The following is a 23205-nucleotide window of genomic DNA, read 5'->3' as shown; positions in this document are numbered from 1 at the left end:
GGACGCTGTGCTCAGCGACATCAGCCATAGCCAAAGGGCAGACCCCGTCTGATCCCCGTCCCAGCAGGTCCCCGGAGGAGCCCCGTCCACAGAGACAGAGAGTGGGTGGAGGGGCCTGGGCCTGGGGGAGGGGGCAGGGAGTGAGTGTTTCATGGGGACAGGGCTTCAGTGTGGGAAGATGGAAAGTTCTGGAGAAGGAGGGTGGGGACGGCTGCAAGACTCACGCATGTGTTTCATGCCTTGAGCTATGCACTCAGAAATGGTTACGATGGTGAATTTATGTTGTGTTGTGTGTAACCAGGATTTTTTTTTTTTAATGAGAGGTTCCAGGAACCTGGCTGTCGCTCATTGCTGGTGGGATGAAAGGGTCGGTTCCCAAAAAGGGCAGAGTGGCTGCATCTTCCAAAGCATCAAGGAATCCCTCCCACGTTCACTCACCCACCTGGGAGATACCGGGACCTTGGGGCTGCCCCTTAAGGGTAGGGGAACACCCTAGAAGTCCCCTGGGGAAAGCAGCAAACCCCTGGTCCATCCCAGCTGTGGAGCACTACTCATTCCAAAGAATGGGAGCCCTTGATGGATTCCTGTGCATGGAGTGCCGGCAGGTGTCAAGTGAAAGGGCCTGTGTGGGCTGCCCAGATCTCCTGGAGGGACGCTCAAGGAGCTGGTCATCACGGGGACACTGCGGGAGGGGATGTTTATTAGAATACAGCTTTTTCCTTGGACACACAACAAGAACCTCACCATTGTGACCAGCTTTTAAGTGCGCAGCTCAGCGGCATTAAGAGCTCTGTTGGGCAGCTCCTTAGAATGGTGGCCGAGAAATTGCTGTGTAATCCAGCTGCCCTGCCGCGTGGACATGTTTCATCCAAGAGAAATGAAGACCCCTGTCCAAGCAAAAACCTGCCTGGATGTGGGCCTGGCCACCCGGTTCACTGGGCCCCCCAAAACTGGGCACAACCCAGGTGTCCCTCCACTGGTCATGGATGATAAAAACGGGGGTGCGTCTTTTGGTGGCCTGTGGGGAATGTGACCAGGAACAAGCCCCAATGCTCCCAAGAGCAGGGAGGGATCTCAACTGGCTTATGCTGAGTGAGGGAAGCCCTGACACCCACCGTGACGCCCGCTTGCATGAGGCCCCAGAGACAGCAAGGCTCTAGGGACCAGCAGGGTGCCTGCCTGGGGAGGCCTTGGGGCGGAATGAAGGGCTGGTTGCACAGGGGCGCAAGGGGGCTTTTGGGCGATACAATTTTTCATTTCTTGATTATGGTGGTGATTACACAAATATATCCTTTCGTCAAGATTCATAGAACTGCATGTTTCAACAGGTGAATTTTGTGAGCCATGACTAATTCTCAGTAGGCTATGTATTAGTGTCCTGGGGCTGCCGAAAGAAAAGGTCACAAACTGGGTGGCTTGAAACAATAGAAGATTATGTTCTCCCAATTCTGGGGCCAGAAATCCCAGGTCAGGTGGGACAGAGGCCCATCCTGCCTGCCCGTCGTCCCAGACACCGGGGGCCCCGGGGTGGCCCTGGGCTTGTGGCCTTCTTCCCTGTAATCTCTGTGTCTGCCTTCCCGTGTTCTTCTCTCTCTCTGCCAGGTTTCCCCTGTGTGTCTTTTACAGGACAGCTGTCACTGGATTTAGGGCCCACTAAGTAATCCAGGGTGACTTCACCTCAAAATCCCTGCACTGATTGAATGAATGGCCAAGACCCTATTTCCCAGGAGGCCCCATGCCCACAGTTCTGGGGATTTGATTGTCACCATCTCTTTTGGGGACTGCAGTCCAACCCACTCCAACTTGTGAAAACACGAGTGGCCCTGTGAGGACGCTCTCTCCCGAACGCTGGGGCTGGCACATTCTGCCCAGCAAGGGTCTGAATCAAATTCCTGGCCATAATATCCTCCTACCCACAAATTCCTCAGCGTGTCTCTGATTCCCTAAGTGGGGGTGGTCCTGCCTGGGGGCCTCTGGCGGCTTCTGGGGGCGTCTGTGGTCTTCGCAGTGGGGGGGCTGATGGCGTCGAGTGGGTGCGGGCGGGGTGCTGCTCACCCCCAAGTGCCCGGTCCCGGTGCTGAGGAGGGGCCCAGGTGTAGAGTGAAGGGCAGTTGACCTTGGGTGTGAGTGCCCTATCTCTGCCCCAACAGTGACAACGTGGTGGGACAAGGCCCAACAGGGAGTGACGATCCAAAGGTCATCGCCTCGAGGGATTGTGTGTGTGGCTTTGGGACCCAGTGGTCCCAAGCGTCTTTCACACTCGCACGCTCACAGGCACACCCAGGGTGGCACCGCGACAGTGCCTGCCCGCCCCCTGGCGGCCGTGGGGGTCCACACAGACACGGCCCCACCCTGGCTGCCGCCCAACCTGGAACTGCACTGGACGCTGGGCGGGGCCACCTCCTTGCACACGGACCCCGCTGGCTCCTGGGGGCCCCTTCCGCAGGTGGGGGCGGAGCTGGGCCCGTGGGGAGGGGGTTCCTGGGGTTAGGAGCCCGAGGTGACAGGGTAGCAGGAGCTTCAGGGTGGGGCGGCCGCAAGAGAGTGGCTGGGACAGAGGCTACCTCCAAAGGGGCTCCTGGCAGAGTTTGGGGAAGAGAGAGGGTCATAAAGGGGGGTCAACAAGGGACCGAGTGTGTCTGGGGGCTGCTGTGCACAAGCATGTATGTGTGTGTGGAAGTCACGGGCGGGCAGAAGTGAGAGGTGTGAGGAAGAGATGGGGGCAGCTGCAAGACCTGAACCCTAGAGGGGCTGGTGGGCCCCGCCTGTAACCTGGGCCCCCACCCGTAACCTGTGGCTCCCTGCTATTAGGTGAGGCTTCCGCTCATAACCTGGAGTCCCTGCCTGGAACCTGGAACCCTCCAGTTACAGTCTAAGGCCACCTACCTACAACCTGGGCTCCCCCGACTTGTAACCTGGGGCACCCACCTATAAATTAGGGTCTGTCAATGGTAACCTGAGACCCCCACCTCTCACCTGGGACCCCCACTTGTAACCTGGGTCCCCCACCTGTATCCCAGGGTCTTTAACTAAGCCTGCAAGTCGGTGAGAATGAGAGGATGTGGAGAAAGGATGTTCTCAGGGCTGTCATTACTGTCTTTACATTGCCTATTTCTACTGTTATTCCCACTTCTGTTTGTTGTCCCTGAGTCTGTCCGGAGTGCCAGGCTGGCCGCTGGGGCTTCTCCTTCCACAGTGGTTCATGCGGGAACAGCACAGCCCCCACCGCCTGCGGCCTCCTGTATCTGATGACTTAGGGCAGTTAGACTCCGGTTCAGAGAAATGGGAAGGGAGAGGCGAGGACTCCCAAGCTGAGAACTTCTACTGGGAAACGGTCTGTTGACAGAGAGAGGGTCCCTGGAGGGGCTTAGAGCAGCCCCCATGGGGGCCCCAGGCCCTGTGATGCCAGGAATGGCCTCTAAAATCTGGTTTTGTGATGGCCCGACCTGGGTTTGATGCTTGATGTGAATCCTAGGTAAGCAGGATGGCTGGGCAGCCCGAAGGCTTCTATCACTGTGAGCAGAAAGTGCTAGAATCCTCACAGGACCTTTAGGGCTCCTCCACCATGGACCTATGCAGGTGGATTCCCTTCTGCAAGCTTTAGTGTTCTCAGTTGTCAGGGGGGTTGGACGTAGGACTTTAGGACATTCCATCTCCCCAAAAAGCTGTCCTTCCCCCTTAGCAGTCACCCCAGCCCCTGGCACCTGTGAGCCCACATTCTATCTGTAGATTTGCCTACTGTGGACGTGTCACAGAAATGGGGTCACACACTGTATGGCCTGTGTGTCTGGCATCTCCACTGAGCGCCGTGTTCAGGGCCCGTCTGCATTGCAGCGTGCATCAGGGCCCGTGTGTGGATGGACAAGTATGTGTGTCCATTCACCTATGGATGGACATTTGGGTGTTTTCCGAATTTTGGTATTGTGAATTGAGTTGCTATGAACATCTGCATGCAAATTTTTGTGTGGACATATTTCCAGTTCTTTCGGGTACATACCACGGAGCAGAACTGCTGGGCCACATGGAAACATTATGTCTAAACTTTTCACTGGTTTTCCAAAGTAGCTGTACCACCTTTTTGAGATTTCTGTTTTTTTTCTGCATCTTCACCAACACCTGTTATTGTCCATTTTTTTGATCATAGGCATCCTAGTGGGTATGAAGTGGTTAATTTTAATAATGTTTCTTTTAACCTAACATCCAAAATTATATCATTTTAACATGCAATTAGTGTGAATTATTATGTATGTATATATGTGTGTGTATATATATATATATTTTCACACTAAGCCTACAAAACCTAGCATGTAGTTACACTCAGCACATCTCAGTTCGGGCAAATATACAACAAGAGCTTAACAGACACATGTGGCCAGTGGCTACCGTACGGGATGGCACAGCTCTCACTACTGAGAACACAGCAATGAAAAAGATAGCCCCAGCGAGCTCCCAGGGTAGTTAGTACCAGAAAGAAAAAAAATGGGCAAAGAAATATATAAATGAGACAATTTCTGGTGGTGACAAGTGTTAAGAAAAAGGTCAAATGGAATGGTGCTACATTCCAGGGAATGATCAGGAAGGCTTCTCGGAAGAGGTGGCATCCAAGCCAAGATTTCACCTTCAAGGATTCCTGTGAAGGAGAGTGGGCCCTACAGATGCCAAGACTGCTGAACATACCCACAGATTCCAAGAAGTTTAGGGGGAAGCCAGCAATCAAAAACACGGAAGATACCAAAAGGAATTTCAGTTAGGCAGCGTTCCCTCCTCTTCAGTTTTCTCAAGAGATTGTTTAGAACTAATGTTATTTCCTCTTGAAATGTTTGGAGGAAATTCAACGAAACATGGGGCCATTGTTTTTGTTGAAAGGTTTTTCAGTACCTTTAATTTTTCTGATCCCTGTTAGACTACGCTACCTATTTCTTCTTGAATGTGCTTTCATTGAACTGTTTTTCAAGGTGTCTGTCCTTTTCAACTATGAGTCGTATAATTTACGGGCATGGGGTTTTTCCTAGTATCTAATTCCTTTTGACATCCATAAGGTCTGTAGCAAAATCTTTTCTTTCATTCTTGATATGGATCGTTTGTTTTTCTTGGCCAATCTGCCTAGAGTTTTATCAACTTTCTGGATCTTTTCAAAGAACAATCATTTGTTTTGACTTTTCCCTATTATTTTCCCATTCTATTTTGTTGGTTTCTGCTCTTATCTTTAGGATTTCCTTCTCAAAAGGAATTTGGGGCCGATCCACATTTTGATTGCTGTGCCTTTTAGCCCCCAAAGCCACACCCATCCCCCTCCTGTGGGTCATTTGATGAAACTCATGGGTGGTCTCCACTGTCACGCACATAGGCACACTATGTGGCAGGTAGTTTTGGGGCTCAGAACCCCCATATTGGGGCCGAAATCCGATGGCCTCAGCTCCCCTAGCTTCCGCTTCCTGGCTCTGGCGAATCAGGAACTTCACACAAGACGAGTTTGCTCTGGGAGAACAGTGACCTGGCGCTGAAAAGCAGAAAGGTGGAAAGTACCAGAGAGGCAATTCCACGCCGTCATGCCGGATTTTGCCCACTCCGGGCTACTTTTTGACCTTTGACCTGGCCTCAACCAGTGTTTCGGGGGAGGGACCCAGGCACGCGCGCCGCAGGGTCCCCGAGCCGCGGCCCGGCCCTCGAGGGCACTGCCCACGGTACGGTCATTTCGAGGACGCCGTTGGCGCTGGCGACCTCCAACCCCAGCCCCGGACCCCTCGAGGTCAACGCAACCGCCTGGCCTCCCCGAGCCCGCTTTCCTCCCCTCCCTTGACGGGCGCCTGCCAGGCCAATGGGCGAGCCGTCTCCACCCTCGGGGCGGGGCCGGGCGCGAGCCAATCCCAGCTCGGCCTCCCGCCCGGGTCCAAACGGCCCAATCGGCAGCCGCTGTGGGGCGGGCATAAAGAAGGGGACAGCAGACTCAGCCAACGGGCGGGCGCGTCAGCGGCGTGAGGGATGGGCTCCGCAACGGGCGTGCGGCGGCGCGGCGGCGCAGGGCGGGGGCGGGAGGTAAACAAGATGGCGGCGGCGTGTCGGGCGCGGAAGGGGGAGGCGGCCCGGTGCGCCAGCGACTGAAGCGGGGGCGTGGGCGGCAGTGGCGGCGGCGGCGGCCCGGCCGGCTCCGCGCCGCCTTGCATGGGCTGGGCCCCCGCGCCGCCCCGCCTGCTCGACAAGCGCGGCGGCCGCGGCGGGGGCACACGCCGCCCGGGCCCCGGTGGCCTCGGGAACCCCCGGACCGGGCCTGCGGCCTGCGCCGCCTCGGTCGCCCGGAGCCCCGGGGTGCCTAGCGCCCTGCGGCGTTCGCGGCGAAGAGCGAGCGCGGGCTGCCGTTTGGGGCGGGGGCGGCCGCTCGGGGGTCCCAAGCGGTAAGGGGCGCCCAGCGACGGCCGGCTTCTTCGGAAGTTACTTGCTGGGGCGGGCGGGTTCCGGGCCGCCCCTCGGCCGCCGACGTGCGCCCGGGGCTGGCGGGCGGTGCGGCCAGACCTCACGTCGGTGCTCCGCGCGCGCTGCGGACCCGCACCTGCCGCCGCCTCGGGCGCCCGGGACGACCGGGGCAGTGCCTGGGCGCGCGCCGCCGCCCGCTGGTGATGCCCAGCCCGGAGAGGACCCGGCCGGGCGCGTCCGCGTCGGTCCGAGGGTCTAGAGTTCCCGGAGGATGACCTAGCAGCGCACGCCCCACCGGCCTCCCGCGGGCCCGCGGACTCGCCGGCGCGACCCTCAGCGGCCAGGCCGGCCGGCGCCCAGACTTGACGCCTGCACCCTCGGGTGCCGTGCCCTGGGCCAGGCTCGCCGCTGGAACTCACAATTGGACAATCGTTTCTTCTCGAAGAAGAGTTTTCCTTTTTAATTTCCGCCCACCCACCCCCCCCGCTTTTTTTGGTGTTTCTGTTGAATTTTTTTTTCGAAGAAGAAGGGAATTTTCGGGGACAGAAGGAAGAACCGCTCACCGGGGGAATACACAGAGGGGACAAGGGACCGCCGGTGGGAGTCGGAGGCGTTGGGTCCAGGATGGATGTGGCAGACCCGCAGCAGCTGGGCATGTTTACCGAGGGGGAGCTGATGTCCGTGGGCATGGACACATTCATCCATCGCATCGACTCCACCGAGGTCATCTACCAGCCGCGCCGCAAGCGGGCCAAACTCATTGGCAAGTACCTGATGGGGGACCTGCTCGGGGAGGGGTCCTACGGTAAGGTGAAGGAGGTGCTGGACTCAGAGACGCTGTGCCGGCGAGCCGTCAAAATCCTCAAGAAGAAGAAGTTGCGGAGGATCCCCAACGGAGAGGCCAACGTGAAGAAGTAAGTGTGGGCTCCGTGGGTCCGCGCGGCCTCCCTCCCTTCGGGCCCAAGCTGACCAGCCACCTCCTGGGCCCTCCTTGCCAGGGAAAGTGTCATGGGAAACCTGCCCAAGAACTTTGTCCAAGTCAGGCCAGCCGGTTGTCGTTGGGGCGCTGCTGTCAAAGCCTAACTCTGAGGGGCGCCCCCCCACCTCCGCCCTCCCAGCTGCCTGAAGAACTTAGATGCGGGGCAGAGCCAGCCAATGTTTATCTGGCCCAGAGAGTGTATGTTGTGAACCAGTCCCAGCTGCCAGCACGTTTTCTGAGCTGTGGGGGGTTGTTAGTAGGGCTAGGGAAATGGGTTTATTTATCTTGTTAAGGGGAACCCTGTGGCTGCCAAAAATAATTGTACCAGCTTATGAGTCGGTAGGGGGTTGTGGCCCTTTATGTGCCATCCAGGACATATGTGACTGCAGGCCCCCTGGCGTCCTGGAGGGGACCTGGCTTGTGTCTGGGAGAAGTTTTTATGCGCAGTTTCTCAGGTGGTGGTGGGGTTCCAAGCAGAAGTGTCCCAAGGGTGGTGGGAGCTGGGTGTCGCTGTCCTCTCGCTGGTTTCAGGGCTTATCGAGGCTACTGGGCGGGCCCCCAGCCTGTTTGGGCCCAGCTCCTCTGCCAGCCTCTAGTTTCCAAGAAGGGGTTTATCTAACGGGCCAGGCGGCAGGGCTGACTTATGCCCTTGGACGCCTGCATGCCTGCCAGGCCCGCCCTGGGACGTGCTCTCCCCGGTGGCTTCCTCTCCTGTCTTCCCGCGGGCGGTCACGGCTGTTTCACTTGCTCTGCGATGCCTGAGCCAGCTGGGTGAAATCAGGGATGAAGCAGAGAGCTGAACCCCAATTGACCTGGGCTCTGCCAGAGTGGGTGCAGCTAATCTGAGCGGTCATCTCAATGTGGGGGCCGTGCGTGGCAGGCCGCGTTCCAGTAAGGCCTTTGTACTGTGTTTGGGGCCCAGCCAGTGGGCAGGGAGAAGGTGTGGTCAGGCGCCCTTGGGCAGGTCGGTTAGCTGTGTGCTGTGCCAAGCTCTCACCTGGGAGGTGGGGGCTGGGCGGGGCTGGGAGACTGGCCAGGCTACAGCAGTGGCCTCCCTGGGGCCCACATCAGAAATCCCCACTCAGCTGCTGGCTCGCAGGTTATGTTTCCCACAAGCCAGGGCACCTGGGGCGATGTGGCCCCGAGTCTGTCACTGTGGCGCTGCTGTGAGTTTGGGGCAGTGAGCGCCTGCCTACTGCTTGCTGTCCCTGGAAGCGGCTCCCCTCCAGCCCTCTCGGGAACTGGGTGTCTTCCTGCCTGGCTGAGCCCTCCAGAACGGCGTGGGCATGCGTCCATGCTGTCCTGCTGCTGATCTCTGTAGGCCACGCTGCCATGGCAGCCTGGGCCCCGGCCTCTGGGGAGCATGCCTCCAAGTAGGAGGGGTTCCCAGAGCCCTGGCCTGCCCCAGCTCACACGGTTCTGGCCGGAGTCGCCCAGGTCCACCCTGCCAGCCGGGAACTCAGGGTGTAACCCGTCCAGGGGTGCCTACTAGGGCAGCAGTTGAGCAGTCGGTCCCAGAAGGTCCGCAGACGCCCAGTGTGGTGGCGGTGGCACTGGGGCAGGCCGGCATGTGGTAGGCCCTGTTCGCGGGGCACACTCTGGGTTCTGACAGATGCACACACCTGAGGTCAAGGGGGAGGACGTCTCACGGCCCCAGAGTGCACCCTGCTCCATGGGACACACATGACGGCCTGCCTGGAGGGGTGCAGCACGCGGGCTTCTCAGTCCGGGCTCTCCTGACTGGTCAGCTGAGGTCCTATGGGTTGTGGGGACCCGTGGCCGGCACTCTTGGGGATGCAAGGAGTCAGGTCCCATGATGTCTGTTAGGAGAACTGGAGGAGAAACTGAGGCCAGGGAGGCAGAGTAGTGGGTGGTGCTCAGTGGACCTGGCCTTTTAACATAAGATGTCACAGCTGCTGGGCACAGAGCTGGTGCCTGATTTCACTGCTTCGCCTTTTGGGGGCCCCCCTCCGCGGGCAGGGCTGGCACACGCTCTGCCGCCCACTGGTCTGTGGCATCTGGATCCTGGGCTGTAGTTTGCCACAGAGCCCGTGCCTCGGGCTCCCACCAGCCGTGTGCATGCAAGGGAGATTGGCTCCCGGTGGCCTTACCGCCCGCAGGGGGAAAGGCTCCTTTGTCCTCCCAGGGTTTGATGAACTCAGCTCCGGTCACTTCTCGCGGTGAAGTGTCTGGAACCTTCAAGACAAGCCTCAGGAGTCTTGCGGGTTGGGCAGGAGGCTTTTTCTTGAAGAGGGCTGTTCTCGGTGCAGGTGGCTGGGGGCTCGGGTGGCCCCCACTCCATGTGGCTCTCCCCCAGGAAGGCCGCTGTGTGTCTGCACCTTCCCTGCCTTGCTGGTAAAACCATAGGTTCTTAACGGCGAAGCAGGGAAGCTCCAAAAAACATCAAGAAGGAGAAAAAAGATACTCATGACCTTACCACCGACACACCTGGTCGAGCTTTCCCTGTCTCACCTGGGTGAGCGCCATGAGTGAGGAGGAAGCCCCCCGAGGACCGTCTGTGGAAAACAGGTCGCGTTTACTGGTCCCACGACAGGCAGTGGAATCGCACAGACAAGCACCGTGGAAGCTGGAGGGGTCTCCCTGCTCCCTCGGCCCAGGTCCTGCAGGGGGTCATGTGGCTATAGAGGGACTGCGTGCATTTCCCCTCTTCGCTGCTGCCTACCAGCTGTGCCAGGCCACGTGTCTGTGCTGCGTGGTGGGAAAGGTGCGGGATGGCCCAGCCGTACCCAGGACAGTCAGAAAACCACCAAGCTCCGCATCACAAAACTACTCTTTGTGTTTTTCTTTCCAACAGCTGTTTATGTCACTCACTGCTCTGGTACAACAAAATGGTGGGGCTTTCTGTGTTTGCCCATCAGACCCTTGGCCCATGACCAAACCGATCTGCCTCTGTGTGAGGGCAGGAGCGGGTGGGGGTCTTGGTGGTCCCTCAGCAGTGGAGCATGCAGTGGCCAGGTCTGCAGGTCCTGAGCTGTGGGTGTGTTTGCTCTGTAGGTTAGTTACTTGGGCCACATCCTGTGACGAGGGCGACAGTACTTGATGGGCACATCCCCAGAGGTGGAGTTTCTAGGTCAAGCTGGGCGGGGTTGAATTTCATAAGCTGTGTGGAGACCCCAGTGTCCCCAGCTCCTCCAGCCTTGCATGTCCAGCTGATGTCTGTGTCCTGACTGGCCACCAGGAGCCCTGTCTGCCCACCCCTGAGAGCCAGCCGCGGTGAGGCGGGACCGCCTTGTGGTAATTGGTGGGTGTTCGGATTCCAGCGTGCCAAGAATCGAGCCCTGGACCCTGTCAGCTCTCATTCCCATCTGGATCAGCCTCCACAAGGCCCTGGCATCTGCTGGGCCTCCCGCCTTCCTGGATAGGATTCCACTGTGCGGCCAGGCTGGTCAGCCACCAGAGGTGGCGGCTGGAAGGCACCTTCTGCCTGCCGAGGCTCACCCGCACTGCACTGCACCGCGTGTCCAGGCACTCCCTGCTTGTCTGGTCCTTTCCAGGCAGAAGGGGTGGTTCTGACGAGGGGTGGGGGCTCAGGGCACACAGATGTGTGTCATGCTGGGGCACATGCAGAATGTGGTTCCTTCGCAGGAGTGTTTGAGAACCACACCCAAAGCCACCCTTCATCCGGTGTCCACCGTGTGGCTATGCTGTAGTTTATTCTTGTAGCAGCTTGTCAAAATACAGTTTAACATGTAACTCAAGGCATTTAGTACTTCCCAAATCATGAAACCCTCACCACCACGTGACTCCAGAACATTCCTGCACCACAGAAGACCACTGTCCCCATGAGCAGTCACCCCATCTCCTCCCCAGCCCCCAGCACCTATAGGCCCGTGTTATGTCTGTGGATTCACCTGTCGTGGATATTCCACAGAAATGGGTCACACCGTGTGGCCTTGTTTGTCTGGCATCTCACTGAGCACCGTGTGTTCAGGGCCTGTCCACGTTTGGCGCGTGTCAGGGCTTCACTGCTCTTCACAGCTAAGGAATGCTCTGTGTGTGTCTGTTCACTTGTGGGTGGACTTTTGGGACTGTTCCCACCTGATGCCTGTTATGAGTTGTAGTCCTGGGAACATGTGTGCAAGGGTCCGTGCTGAGCTGCATTTTGAGGGGATCTGTCCTTGTCCTACTCTGCCTGCTGGACATCTGAGGACCGCTTGCTCTTTAGAGGCATCAGCAATTGGGGGTGAGGGTTCCCTTGCTCAGTTGCCTGAGCCTTGGGGTCCTGGCAGCCCCCTCCCCGTCTGCAGGGGAGCGAGGTGGGGGTGCTTCCTGGCTGGCTCGTCTCTGGGGAGAGTGGAGCCTGCCGTCGCCCGCTCTGGGCCGCCTGCAGGTTCTCTTTGGGGCAGTCACTTCCCCTCCCCTGTGAGCACATCTACAGGGGTTAATCAGCAAGTCAGCCCAGCTGGGGCCACGCCTGGGCAGGTCTGTGACATCCGGTGCGGAAGGCGCCGCTTCCTCTCCCCTTCCTGCCTCCCAGCAGAGGGCTTGCTTTTCCTTTATCTTTACATACTGTTTTTTCCTTTTTTGCCAGAGAGATGATTCGTAGGAGCCATGGAAAATACAGAAAAAGGCCGTAGAAACCTTCCACCCCGAGGTCCCCCAGCACTTGTCTGGGTGTCCCTCTCCCGCGCCCTCCTCCCCAAGGCGAGGTAGTGCCAGCGCACATCTCTGATCACCCGGTCCCATCCTGTCAGTATCCACGGCCCTTCCCTCTGGGTGCACAGTCTCCACCCAGCCCTTCTCAGTCTGACGTGTGTTCCTTCTTTCCTGATGTAAATAACGTGATTTACCTGTTCACGCAGAACGGTTTGATCGCAGTTAATTAACAGATAGGCGGTCCAGGCCCCTGGGTGGCAGCTAAGCTCCAGGGTGGCGCCTCTGACGGGGCCTGGTCTGTGGATGGCGGAGCAGGAGGCTTGGCAGCCTGACTGCAAGGAGAGGGCGCCATCACCTGCTTTGGGTCAGAATCCGTGGTGTTGGTGCCTGCTGCAGAGAGGGGGCGCTTGGCAGTCGTTCTCCCCTGTGCTGGAGTGGGCTGAGGGTGAGGCAAGGCCTCAGAGGTCGCTCTGCGCCCGTCTGTCCTGAGACTCGGAAATGTGGGGCCACGGGCTGCCCACTTACCCGCAGCGACCTGGGGCAAGGTCCCCAGGGCCTTGCCTTGTTGCAGGAGTTCTGTGCCTGTGCTGAGCTCGGGGCACGTTTCACGCAGTAACCTGCAGGGCTGCCCCCCCAGCCCTGAGGTGTCCACAAGGGAGCTGCTGCATGAAGGGTGCCCTGTCCGAACATGTGCCTTCAGTGTGTTGGCGGCATACGAAGTGGCCCCTGAATGAAGAGAAAAAGCTCCAAGGAGTTTCCAGAGCTGGGAAGTTGGCACCACTGGCCAGGAGCGATTGACTTAGCAGGCTGTGTCGGTCGCTCTGAGCCATCCCCACGTGCTGCGAAGCTCCTTCCAGCATCGTGGCCGTGCTGACCGCCCCCAGTCCGGAGTGCAACCCCAGGGAGCCCCCGTGTCTGACCCCTCGGGTCCTTCTGGGCGTTGGGGACTCACTGACCCCTCCTCTGGGGCTGTCTCATTCTGTGCCCGGGCCAAGCGCCTACTGTCTGGTAGCTCCTGCCCTGGCCGCTGGCCCCTCGCTGGCCAGGTAGCCCAGTGGGTGTTTGTGTGGCTAAGCGGGGTGGGTGCTGGACTGTGCCCTCTGAGGGGAGCTGGCTCCACACATGCTGGCCTGGGCATCACTGTCACAGCAGAGGCTTGTCCCCTCACTGAAGTGGTCAGGGCCGGGGGGGGGGGGAGGTCATACCCTGTGGATGGGTGTCTGCCCATCGGGTAGAAGCGGAGCGTGACGGCAGGTGGAGCGTTGCCGGGTCCTGGCGAGATGGCCGGACGGTGAGCAGGGGCAGGACAGTCAGGCCTGTGGGGGTGCAGGCAGGAGAGGGGCAGGCGCCTGGAGCGCTGGAGGGGTGACGGGCCCCAGGGAGGGCCTGCCAGAGGCCAGGCGGGTCTGTCCCCAGGGCCAGGGTGTTCCTAAGCCTTTATGACAGGGCTCGCCGGGGCGGTCCTGCCCCCAGCAACACTGGGTCATGCCTGGGACGCATCAGGGTGTGGTGGGGGTGTTGCTCACCCCCACAGTGCCCAGGATGGCCCCAGTGTCTGCAGTGCCAGGGGGCGAGGGATCCCCTGTCGCTTATCTGGGAAAATAACTGGGTGTGCCCCTGCCCACAGCAGACACAGGATAGATCCCCAGGCCCAGACAGTGTGAGCCAGGCCGCCCCCATGCCTGGAAGCCACCGCCTCCCTCCCTCCCGCTCCGTGTGGCCTCTCAGGACCTCGGTGTCCCCTGGAGTGACGGGAAGACAGGGTGGGGTTCCCGCTACGTCCAGAGGCCCCTCAGTGGGGGCCAGGGATGGGGAGGCCGGCGAGCTGTGGGGAAGTGAGTCCCTGGTCACCTGTGCTCTATATCTGGGGGGCCCACACGCCCTGCTTCTGGGCCCCCCCTCCAGAGACTGAGTTCTAGTCCAGGAGTCTGCATGGCAGCAGCCCTGGTCGGGTGAGTGAGGTTGGCTCAGGATTTGGGCAGGGGAGGCGGGAAAGGCTTCCTGGAAGAGGTGTCCTTTATAGGGCGCCCAGAGTCCCTGCAGAGGTGGGGCCGCCTTTGCCTGGCCTTTCCTGTGTCTCATGCTTGGCCTTTCTGGTGGTGGTGTTAAAATTAATCTATTGAGGTATGATGGACATGCCATGCGACTCGGTGGCATTTTGTCTGTTCACAGAGCTGTGCCTCCAGCACCCTAACCCCAGGATATTCTGTCTCCCCAGAAGGAAGCCCTGCCCATGAGCAGCGCCCCCCTGGCCCCTGTTGCCCTGGCCGCATTGTGTGGGATAGGCACTGGGCTGTGCCCACCTGGGGCTTCTGTGGGCCGTTCGCCAGCTCGTGGGTGTGCTGGTGGGTGTGTTCCCCCTTCTGAGCAGGTGCAGCAGGCGGCGCTGGGCCACCTTCTCCTCCATGTGCCCCCTGCCTCGTGCAGCCAAGGCCTGGGAACTCTCCTGAGCAGGGCCCTGTTCCCACGGGGCTGCGGGGTCCCAGGAGGGGAAGGCAGTTGTCACGGGCCTGTAGCCTTGTGCCTGGGGTGAGGGGACACTGGGGGTCCATGTGGCCCCCTGGGCTCCCACTGCACGAGTGTCCTGCCCTGTGCTGCCATTGCTGGGCCCCTCACGATGTGAGACTGACTGTCCGTCTGCAGCAGTGTGTCGAAGACCATCGAGGCCAGGTTGTCGCCGTCCAGGCCCCCTCAGGCGGCTCGCTGCATGCGCCCCCGTGCTGTCCCCTCCCTGAGCAGAGGGCCGCCGCAGCGGCTCACGGGCGCCCCGTTCTCTTCTCCAGGGAGATCCAACTCCTGAGGCGGCTGCGGCACAAAAACGTCATCCAGCTGGTGGATGTGCTGTACAACGAGGAGAAGCAGAAAATATATCCTCGTGGGGGCCGGGCCGGGCTCTGGGGGCGGGGCACCGTCCTGAGGGGAGATGCGCCCCCGGTGGCAGGCGAGCAGCCCAGGAGGAGCGCCTCTTAACCCCAAAAGTCAGCTGTGTGGCTGCGCCAGCCACAGGCGCCTATGGGCCCCCACGGGCTGTCTCAGCAAAGTGCCCTCACAGAGTCCCACTCCGGTGCCCTGTGCTGGGCCTGCCCTGGAGCGTGGGGCCTGGTCTGCAGAGGAGACCCCTCCCCAGCCTTAGCCTGGGTGACCCCAGGCCTGGGGGCCTTGCCTGGCCACCGAGGCTGCCATTTGTGGTCGAGCCCACTGGGGGTCATCCTGCAGGAATCCTGCCCTCACCTTCTGTCCCAGGGATGGCTTTCTCCAGGAGGTGAGGTGCAGGCTCCAGGAAGCAGACACTTGGGGCCGCATGAACTGCCCAGGGTGCCCGTCCCCGACTCCCCGGTGTGGTGTGGTGACATGCCCAGCACCAGTCTCTGCTCCACCCCCATCTTTGCACTGCCCTGTGTGGAAATGTGGCCCAGACTTCTGCCTGACTGCGGGCCTGCCTGGCACCGCCCCCCTCCAGCCACCTTACCCTGTGTCATTAGACATGTAGCTGCTTCTGGTCTGTCCTGACCAGCCACCCCACCTGCCCCTCCTGCCCAGCAAGCTGTGTCCCCCTGTTCTGGGGCTCCATCTCCTATTGAATGGCAGCCATTGAATGGGGAGAGCCTCCGACAGGGCCGAGCCCAGAGGAAATGGCCATATCGCTCCACAGAGGGACCCCGCAGGGAGCCCTGCAGGCCCTTGAGCACTCTGGCCCTTCTCCTGTGTCCTCCGGGGAGCCAGCTGGTCTCAGTAATGCCGCTTCCTGGCTCGTGGGCCTCTCCCCACCAGGCCCTCCTGTGGCTGCTGTCCTGGCTGCCCCGGGCCGGGCCCTGCCCGGGGTAGGGTCTCCACTGAGCCACATTTCCTTAGCGCCGCACGTATATGGTGATGGAGTACTGTGTGTGTGGCATGCAGGAGATGCTCGACAGCGTGCCCGAGAAGCGGTTCCCTGTGTCCCAGGCTCACGGGTGAGTGTGGCACCTGCCTGGGGCTTTGAGGGTACAGTCCTGTGTTTAAACAGCCTTTTCTGATTATCAGTAAAGCAAGAGCTTGAGTGTTAAAACTCGGGGCTTTGGGGTTCCGTGTGCAGAGCCCCCAGCCTGCAGCCCCGGCAGCCCCTCTCTGCCCCAGGTGCCCACTGTCTGAGGCCTAGAGACCTGGTCCTTGGAGAGCCCCTGACAGAGGTCTGCACTGCCAGTGGCCAGATGGCCCTCCTCGGGGTCCCACAACCCAAACCCCTTGCTGCAGGATCAGCTGCCTGCAGTGTGAAGGGAAGGGGGGCTGGTGTGGTGAGCCGGGTTCCTAGCTCCAGGGGCTGCGCGGCCCGGGCCAGTGGCTGGGGGGACAGCACGGCCTTGGGGTGATGGGGAGCGTAAGGAAGGGCGTCCTCCTCTGCCTCCCCGTGCAGCCCCGATGGCAGTGGCTTCTGCCCTTGTGGGCCCAGCGGCGGCTCAGCCGGTCAGTGGCCCCCTGGCTCTGGTCTTCCGGGTCACCCTGGGTAGCTGAGGCCCCTGGTAGGACAGGTCGTGAGGCTGTGCCCCGCAGGTACTTCTGCCAGCTGGTAGACGGCCTCGAGTACCTGCACAGCCAGGGCATCGTTCACAAGGACATCAAACCGGGCAACCTGCTCCTCACCACTGGTGGCACGCTCAAGATTTCCGACCTTGGCGTGGCTGAGGTAGGCACGCAGCTTGGGGGCCCCTAGGGGAGGTGTCCTGCCCTGGAGTCACCCTGAGGGCCGCCTGGCACTGCCACAGGCCCTGCACCCATTTGCCGAGGATGACACGTGCCGCACAAGCCAGGGCTCCCCGGCGTTCCAGCCGCCCGAGATTGCCAATGGCCTGGACACCTTCTCTGGCTTCAAGGTGGACATCTGGTCGGCCGGGGTCACACTGTAAGTGCCCGTGGGCCCTGGCCCCCAGTCCCCAGGCCACCCCGGATCTGTGCTGGGGGCTGCCAGTGTGGGAGGGGGTCCCAAGGGAAGAGCTGCCTCCTGCTTTCGGGGTCCTGACCCAGGGCTCAGCACCCAGGCCACCCTCGTCCCCAGGAGGTTCTCCAGTCCCTGTGCCTTATGCTGAGGATTCCCAGCAAGGCAGGTGGCAGGTTGGAAGCTGCTTGGCCGAGATCGTGTGTCCCGCCCTCCTGCCGGCACACATCCCCAGCACCCACAGGGGCAGAGCCCGAGCGGTCAGGCCCGCCCCCCCAAGCACAGGCCCGTCAGTCCAGAACCTGCCCTCCTGCTTTGCACCGGGGCGGCAGCCGCCAGCACGGGTGGGCCTCTTACTTTATCGGAGGATAATTTGTGTGCCGTGTGGCCCACCCTTGTTGGGAACGTACAGTCCGGTGGCCTGGGGTATTTTCAGTGGTTCAGCTGCCACGGCCATGTGTCCCAGAGCATTCCTGTCCCAGTATGAGGTCCTATGGGTGAGGGGAGTTAGGACTCCTGGGCCTGCTGGTCCCAGGTGAGGCCTCTGCAGCCCCGACTGACCAGGGCTCTCTCCTTCCTGGGGGCACAGCTACAACATCACGACAGGGCTGTACCCGTTCGAGGGCGACAACATCTACAAGTTGTTTGAGAACATCGGGAAGGGGGACTACACGATCCCGGGCGACTGTGGGCCCCCACTCTCAGACCTGCTGAAAGGTGAGAGACCCCAGGAGTGCAGGGGGCTGCCAGGGGGTGATGGTGTCCTGGGGACTTTCCAATGGCCGCCCACCTCTTGAGAGCTGGGTCTGTGTGCAGCCTGCGGGCCGGCCCCTCTGGCTGGACCACACCACCATTGAGGGAGGGCAGCCCTGAGAGGCTCCCTGGCTCCCTTGGGCTCCGTCCTCTGCTTTAGGCCTCTGTTCTACCCTGTTCTGACCCTCCTTCCCCCAGAGGGATGGTGCAGCCTGCACCCCAGCCCCCTGCTGGGTCGAGGTCTCCCCAGGCCCCAGGCCTGGTCCTACCAGCCTCTTCCTGCTGCGTTTCCCAGGCTGCGCAGCAGGTGGCGCTGTCCTCACACCGGTGGGCCCCAGGACGGGGCCTTCAGGTGCGGGTGGGCCGGAGCCTCCGCCGTGACCTGAGGCCGGGCTGCAGTAGGCTTTGACCGCTCAGTTCTCCGTCAGGCATGTCCAGTGCAGCCCCACGCGGGACTGGCATTTAGTTTAGGGTTCATCGGCCGGTAGGACATCCACATCTCATGCTCTGCCATGTAGCTGACCCTGTGCACCTAGGCCTGGTGTGACCTGCGGCTGGAAAAGCAGATCCCCGTGCCTGGGACTCCCCACCCATGCCTGGGTTTCCTAATAAGCGAGCCAGGCTGATTCCTGTGCTCAGGTCAAGGTGCAGCGAGGCTGACCCTGGACTGCTGGGGCTGCGGCCACATTCCAGGCTCTGGCGGCCCCGCCCTCCCACTGCCCCAGGACTGTTGAGGCATGCAGCCTGGGGCATTCTTGCAACTGTGGGGTGGGAAGGAGCCAGGTGTCAGTAAGTGGCCCCGGGCGGTGGCCTAGCTGGCTGGGTGTCCCAGGCATGGCTGGTCCTTCCCGCGCTCTCCTAGGAGGCCCTGGCTGCAGTGTGCCCTGAGCACACACTCCATGCCCACCTCAAGCACTTTACCAACCTGCTGGCCTCGGCTCCAGCAGGGGCGTTCGGGTCTTCCCTGCCATGACATGGTTGGCTGGCCTTTCTGCTAAACAGAGCTTCCTTTGCTGGTGTCTAGAGCAGTGACCAGTTACTGCCCTTCTCTGTCCCAGGCCCAGGCAGGATGCCTCATCCCTTGCTCTCTCTTGGCATCAGCCTTGAGGCTGAGCCAGCGGGGGTCTGTGGCCCCCCGCTAGTCTGGCAGTGCCCCAAACCCCCTGGTATAGCACCCTGGCCCAGAGACCTGGGTCCACCCCCTGCCCACCCTTGCCCCAAACTCAGTCAGTGGCACGGCCCCCCACCAGCCCCACGTCTCCACCAACCCCTGAGCTGCGAGGCCACCACCTGGGTTCTCCGCATTGTGCAGCGCTCAGGTGTCTGAGCAGGTTCACTGAGAACAGAGCGGCCTGCCCTCGTGGGAGCTCAGAGCTGGCGCCGCAGCACCCGGCCCCCCCTTCACGCCCGGCCCTCCCTCAGGGAGCTCACGGCAGGCAGCATGGGCCGCGGGCTCTGGGGCTCCTTGCTGGCTGGTCCTTGAGCCGGCCCAGCCTGCGGTCAGTCTTGCCCTCCGCAAGTGTCCGGATGTGGGATCTGCCCCCGCGCGTGGCCCTTGCGGCCTCCAGTTCTCCCCCGCTGCTGTCTTGGGCTGCAGGATCCTGCCTAGAATCCCTGGCCACCAGCCTCACCGACCTGGTGCGAGCAGGGCAGCCCACGTGCCCCCTCTTCCTCTGGTGTTTGGAGGACTGGGTCGCTGGCTTTTCCCACCCTCTCGGTCTGTCCTCGGGGCCCTGGGGCCGTGTCCCCGGTGTTCACGCCGCTACGTGCAGTTCCAGGCTCTGGGCCGGCTGACACATGCCACCCTCTCCCTGGGGTGTTCTCAGCGTGTGCCCGGGCTGATCCGCTGGTCTCCCTGCCAGGGATGCTGGAGTGCGAGCCGGCCAGGCGGTTCTCCATCCAGCAGATTCGGCAGCACAGGTGAGCGGATGCTGGGCGCGCCCAGGCCCCACGGCACTGGCCCCACCGGTACCTGGGGTCTCAGCCGAGCAGGTTGTGGCCGTGGGAGCTGTTCAGCCGTGCTTGTGCCTGGCCCACCATGGCATGGGGGTTGGGGGTGGGCCTCGAGGCCGAAGCGCCATCCTGAGGCGGGGCCCGCGTGGGGGGCTGGCAGGTGGCCCGCGCCCTGCTGACTCGTGGGTTCCGCAGCTGGTTCCGAAAGAAGCACCCGCCGACAGATGAGCTGGTGCCCATCCCGCCGAGTGCCGACTGCAAGGACCGGTGGCGTGGCATGACAGTGGTGCCCTACCTGGAGGACCTGCATGGCTGTGCTGATGACGGAGACGAGGACATTTTTGACATTGAGGATGACATCATCTACACTCAGGACTTCACGGTGCCCGGTGAGCCCAGCAGCCGCTGCGGCTTCGTGGCCCGGCCTCAGCATCCACCTTCCTGTGGGAGTAGAGCCCTCGTCCCCCACGTCCCTGACGTCCTGAGTCTGTGGCGCAGGCGTGTCCACACCAGTGCTGACTGTGGCTTGACCTGGACCCTGGAGGGGCTGCCACGGGCACAAGGACAGCGGTGGGGCCAGCCCTGTGCCCCTGTGCTCACAGAGCAGATGGGGGCCCAGAGGGCGGAGGCTGCCCAGGGCTCCGCCCTGTGCTCTGCAGCACGGGTGGGGGGCCCTCCAGAGGCCCTGACTGGGTTGCCTTGCTCCTCCAGGTGGCGAGGAGGCAGCCGGGGCAGGGCTTAGAGAGGAGAATGGCACGCGGGAACGTTCTGGAGAGGAAGCTGAGGCCCTAGTGTAGTGCCGCCCTGCTGCCCCTGCCCAGCACCCAGTGGCCAGGCCTCAGCACCAGCTCAGGAGCTGCTGGGCAGCAGGGCCGCCCTTGTATGCCAGCACTGTCTGTGACAAAACCAGCAGCCGATGGCCCCAGGAAGGGGAAGCACCCTCAGCGGGCAGACCTTTATGAGGACCTGCGCAGCTCCTGAGCTAGAGCTTTGGGCCCAGAATGGTCCCTGGGGGAGGCAGAGCCCAAGCGCCCGACTCTCCTGGGGGGCCTGCTCAGAGACCCGGCCTCCACTAGCCAGCCTGAAGCTGGTGCCACCAGGCCGTGGGGCCCAGAGCCCTGAGCTGTGGCGTCTGCACTGTGTCCCCGGCCCTGAGTCCAAGGCCTAGAGCCTCCGCCCCCTGCGCAGAGTGGGGACGGGGCATCTGGTCTCAGCGGCACTGAGGCCCTGTAACAGATGCCTGGGCATGACCCGCAGAGGCAGCCTGCTGTCCTGGTAAGGGACAGGCCAGGGCCCTGCCAGGCCCACAGCGCCCTGCCACTTGTAGGCAGGGACCTGGGCTGGCTCGCAGGCACTGCAGGCCTGTGTGAGGCCAAGGGCTGCCCTTCCTGGGAGGGGTGGCTCTCCAGCCTGGTAGCGTCTCCCGCACCAGAAGTGGCACAGTCCTGCCCTGAGACCGGCAACTACTTCTCTCTGACCTGCCTGAGGATCAGGGGCAGCTGTGCTGGGCAGAGACCCCTCCCACTGTGGTCCTGATTTGGGTCCCGGTTAGTTCCCAGCTGCTGGCCCTTGATCTTCCTGGGTGGCCACACACCTGAGAGCTGGGCACTGGGTTTGGGGCTGGTAGCGGGTGATTGGTGGTCAATGACCCACGTGTCTTGAGGGCCAGCTAGTAGGGTGTGTTCAGGGCCTGCTGATTGCCCTGCCAAGCTGGGCTGGTGTCTGGGCCGGGGCACCTGTGCAGAGCCGCCACCCCTGGTGCACCAGTGGCTGCTCCCCCGTGTGGGCAGGGTGCCTAACCCCATGAGCTCTTCAGCACGAGCCTGTGGGCAGTGAGGAGGTCTGACCTAAGACGCTGTCTGTGCACACACCAGTGGCTCTCAGCAATTTCCAGAAGCTGCTGAGTCAGACACTGGACACCCTTGGCCGAGAGGGCAGTTTCCCGCTGATGTCTGCGGGAGGGAGGGCTCTGCTGGGTCCCTGGCATGCCGTCCTCTCCCTTGCTTGGGGAGGGCAGGAACATGGCCGGCTGTTGTGGGAGAGACACTGGCTCATGTGCCCAGCCGAGCCCAGCCCCTATGGGCCCTGCGGGGCGCAGGTGAGTGGTTGAGCTCAGGGCCTGCACCCCAGACCCCAGGTCCCTCCCTGGGTGCTGGGTGGAGGGTAAGCCTGCCAGAAGGACCCGGTGGCACAGGAAGCATGGCCTGGAAGCAGGGCAGCTTGGGGTTTCTGGTCCTGACCCTCAATCAGTCCACGCTTGCCCTTCCCCTCCTAGGACAGGTCCCAGGGGAGGAGGCTGGTCAGAACGGACAGAGCCGGGGCCTGCCCAAGGCCCTGTGCATGAATGGCACAGAGTCAGCCCAGCTGGGCGCCAAATCGAAGGCAGAGCGCCGGGCCAGTGCCACCTCCAACCCTTCCCGCAAGGCCTGCTCTGCCAGCAGCAAGATCCGCCGGCTGTCGGCCTGCAAACAGCAGTGAGGGTGGCCATGCAGGTGGGACATGGGGACCAGCAGGGTGGGCGGGGCACATCATGTGCACTGTTCTGTCCTTCACTGTCCTGCCTGTGGCAGTGGGGGCCACTTCTCCCAGGGCCCTGGCCACTCCCCTGGGGGCAGGGGACTCCATGTGCAGGAATAAGGCCCCTCACGCCCTTGGCCTGTGCTGTAAACATGGGGGGCTCCCCTCTGCGCAGCTGCAGCCCCTCTCCCGGGCAGTGGTCCCCACAGTGCTCACCTGCCAGCGTCAGGACCAGCGGGTGGCATGGGAAGTGCTTTGAGGGAGGCCCAGTGCCAGTGGGTGCCAAGTCAGCATGGGATCTGACGTCCCTGTGTGACCAGGCCCGTTTCCCTGCCTGACCCGTGGGCCCCAGTGCTTCCTGGCCCAGGAGTGACCTACTTTCTGTCCGTCTACAGCCCGAATCTGGAGCCCAAGCTCGGTGCCGTGGCCCAGGCCCTCCTCAGTCTTCCTGCCGACGGCGGGCCTGCCACCCATCGCCCAGAGTGGCTGCTGCCGCGCCCTCCATGCTGCTGCCCCGGAAGTGGGGTGGGGGACCGTGGGGTCTGGCCCTCCTGTGGCAGCCAGTGGACATGACCTATTGACTTGCAATCCTGTGCTAAGCACCTCCCCGTTGGGGGAGGGCCTGGCGCTTGGGCCCGTGCGAAGCCTTCACATGCACTTTACGTTTAGACTACTGGTTCTCGCCTGCCCGACTCTCCTCTGCTACACGTGAGCGCCTCTCACGCCTAGTGACGTGTTCAAACCACAGCCAGAGCCGGTGTGAAGGGCAGGCTGTCCACCGAGATGCATGCCTAGCGCCCCAGAAGCCAGGCGGAAGTCTTGTTCTTGTTTGGTTTTTTTTTTTTTTTTTTAAGAAAAAAATAAAAAACAGGTGGATTTGAGCCATGGTTGTGGGGTGTTTGGGAATTTCTGGGTGGCAGGATGAGCTGTCAGGCGGGTTGGTGGTCTGAGCCTGGAGCCCTTGGGGGCCCTAGAGTGCTGGGGGTTGGTGGTGCGGGGGGGGGGGGGGGCCCGCCCTTGGCCACAGGGGGCCTCTGCCTTGGCGCTGACCCTAGGTCAGCAGGCC

General features: G+C 61.7%; 1 protein-coding gene across 4 annotated transcripts; it reads left to right on the top strand.

The window, feature by feature from the left end:
• The first annotated feature begins 6408 nt into the window (after window positions 1-6408).
• On the top strand, window positions 6409-23020 carry STK11 (serine/threonine kinase 11). Of its 4 annotated transcripts, none has more exons than XM_073220695.1 (10): window positions 6409-7325; window positions 14791-14874; window positions 15868-15957; window positions 16535-16667; window positions 16747-16883; window positions 17506-17633; window positions 19496-19589; window positions 19818-20011; window positions 21903-22114; window positions 22535-23020. In XM_073220695.1, the coding sequence occupies exons 1-10, from the start codon at window positions 7036-7038 to the stop codon at window positions 22718-22720; spliced, it is 1548 nt and encodes a 515-aa protein (XP_073076796.1). In that variant the 5' UTR covers window positions 6409-7035; the 3' UTR covers window positions 22721-23020. The 4 variants fall into 4 exon arrangements, with proteins under 4 accessions (XP_073076796.1, XP_073076798.1, XP_073076799.1 ...); XM_073220697.1 differs by having other exon boundaries at window positions 6431-7325; window positions 19532-19589; XM_073220698.1 differs by having other exon boundaries at window positions 6431-7325; window positions 21898-22114.
• Window positions 23021-23205: the final 185 nt, after the last annotated feature.

Source organism: Manis javanica, chromosome 13 (assembly GCF_040802235.1).
Source record: "Manis javanica isolate MJ-LG chromosome 13, MJ_LKY, whole genome shotgun sequence".
In the NCBI taxonomy this organism is placed as follows: domain Eukaryota; kingdom Metazoa; phylum Chordata; class Mammalia; order Pholidota; family Manidae; genus Manis; species Manis javanica.
The sequence above is the reverse complement of the archived record's forward strand: the minus strand, read 5'-3'. Positions and strand labels throughout refer to the sequence as shown.

What these genes read in the sequence shown, in the direction of transcription:
- STK11 (XM_073220695.1), top strand. Translation starts at nt 7,036, where the DNA reads ATGGATGTGGCAGACCCGCAGCAGCTGGGCATGTTTACCGAGGGGGAG. An exon ending in GGAGAGGCCAACGTGAAGAA is followed by an intron (nt 7,326 to 14,790) that starts GTAAGTGTGGGC and finishes TCTCTTCTCCAG; the next exon opens with GGAGATCCAACTCCTGAGGC. An exon ending in CCGACCTTGGCGTGGCTGAG is followed by an intron (nt 16,668 to 16,746) that starts GTAGGCACGCAG and finishes GCACTGCCACAG; the next exon opens with GCCCTGCACCCATTTGCCGA.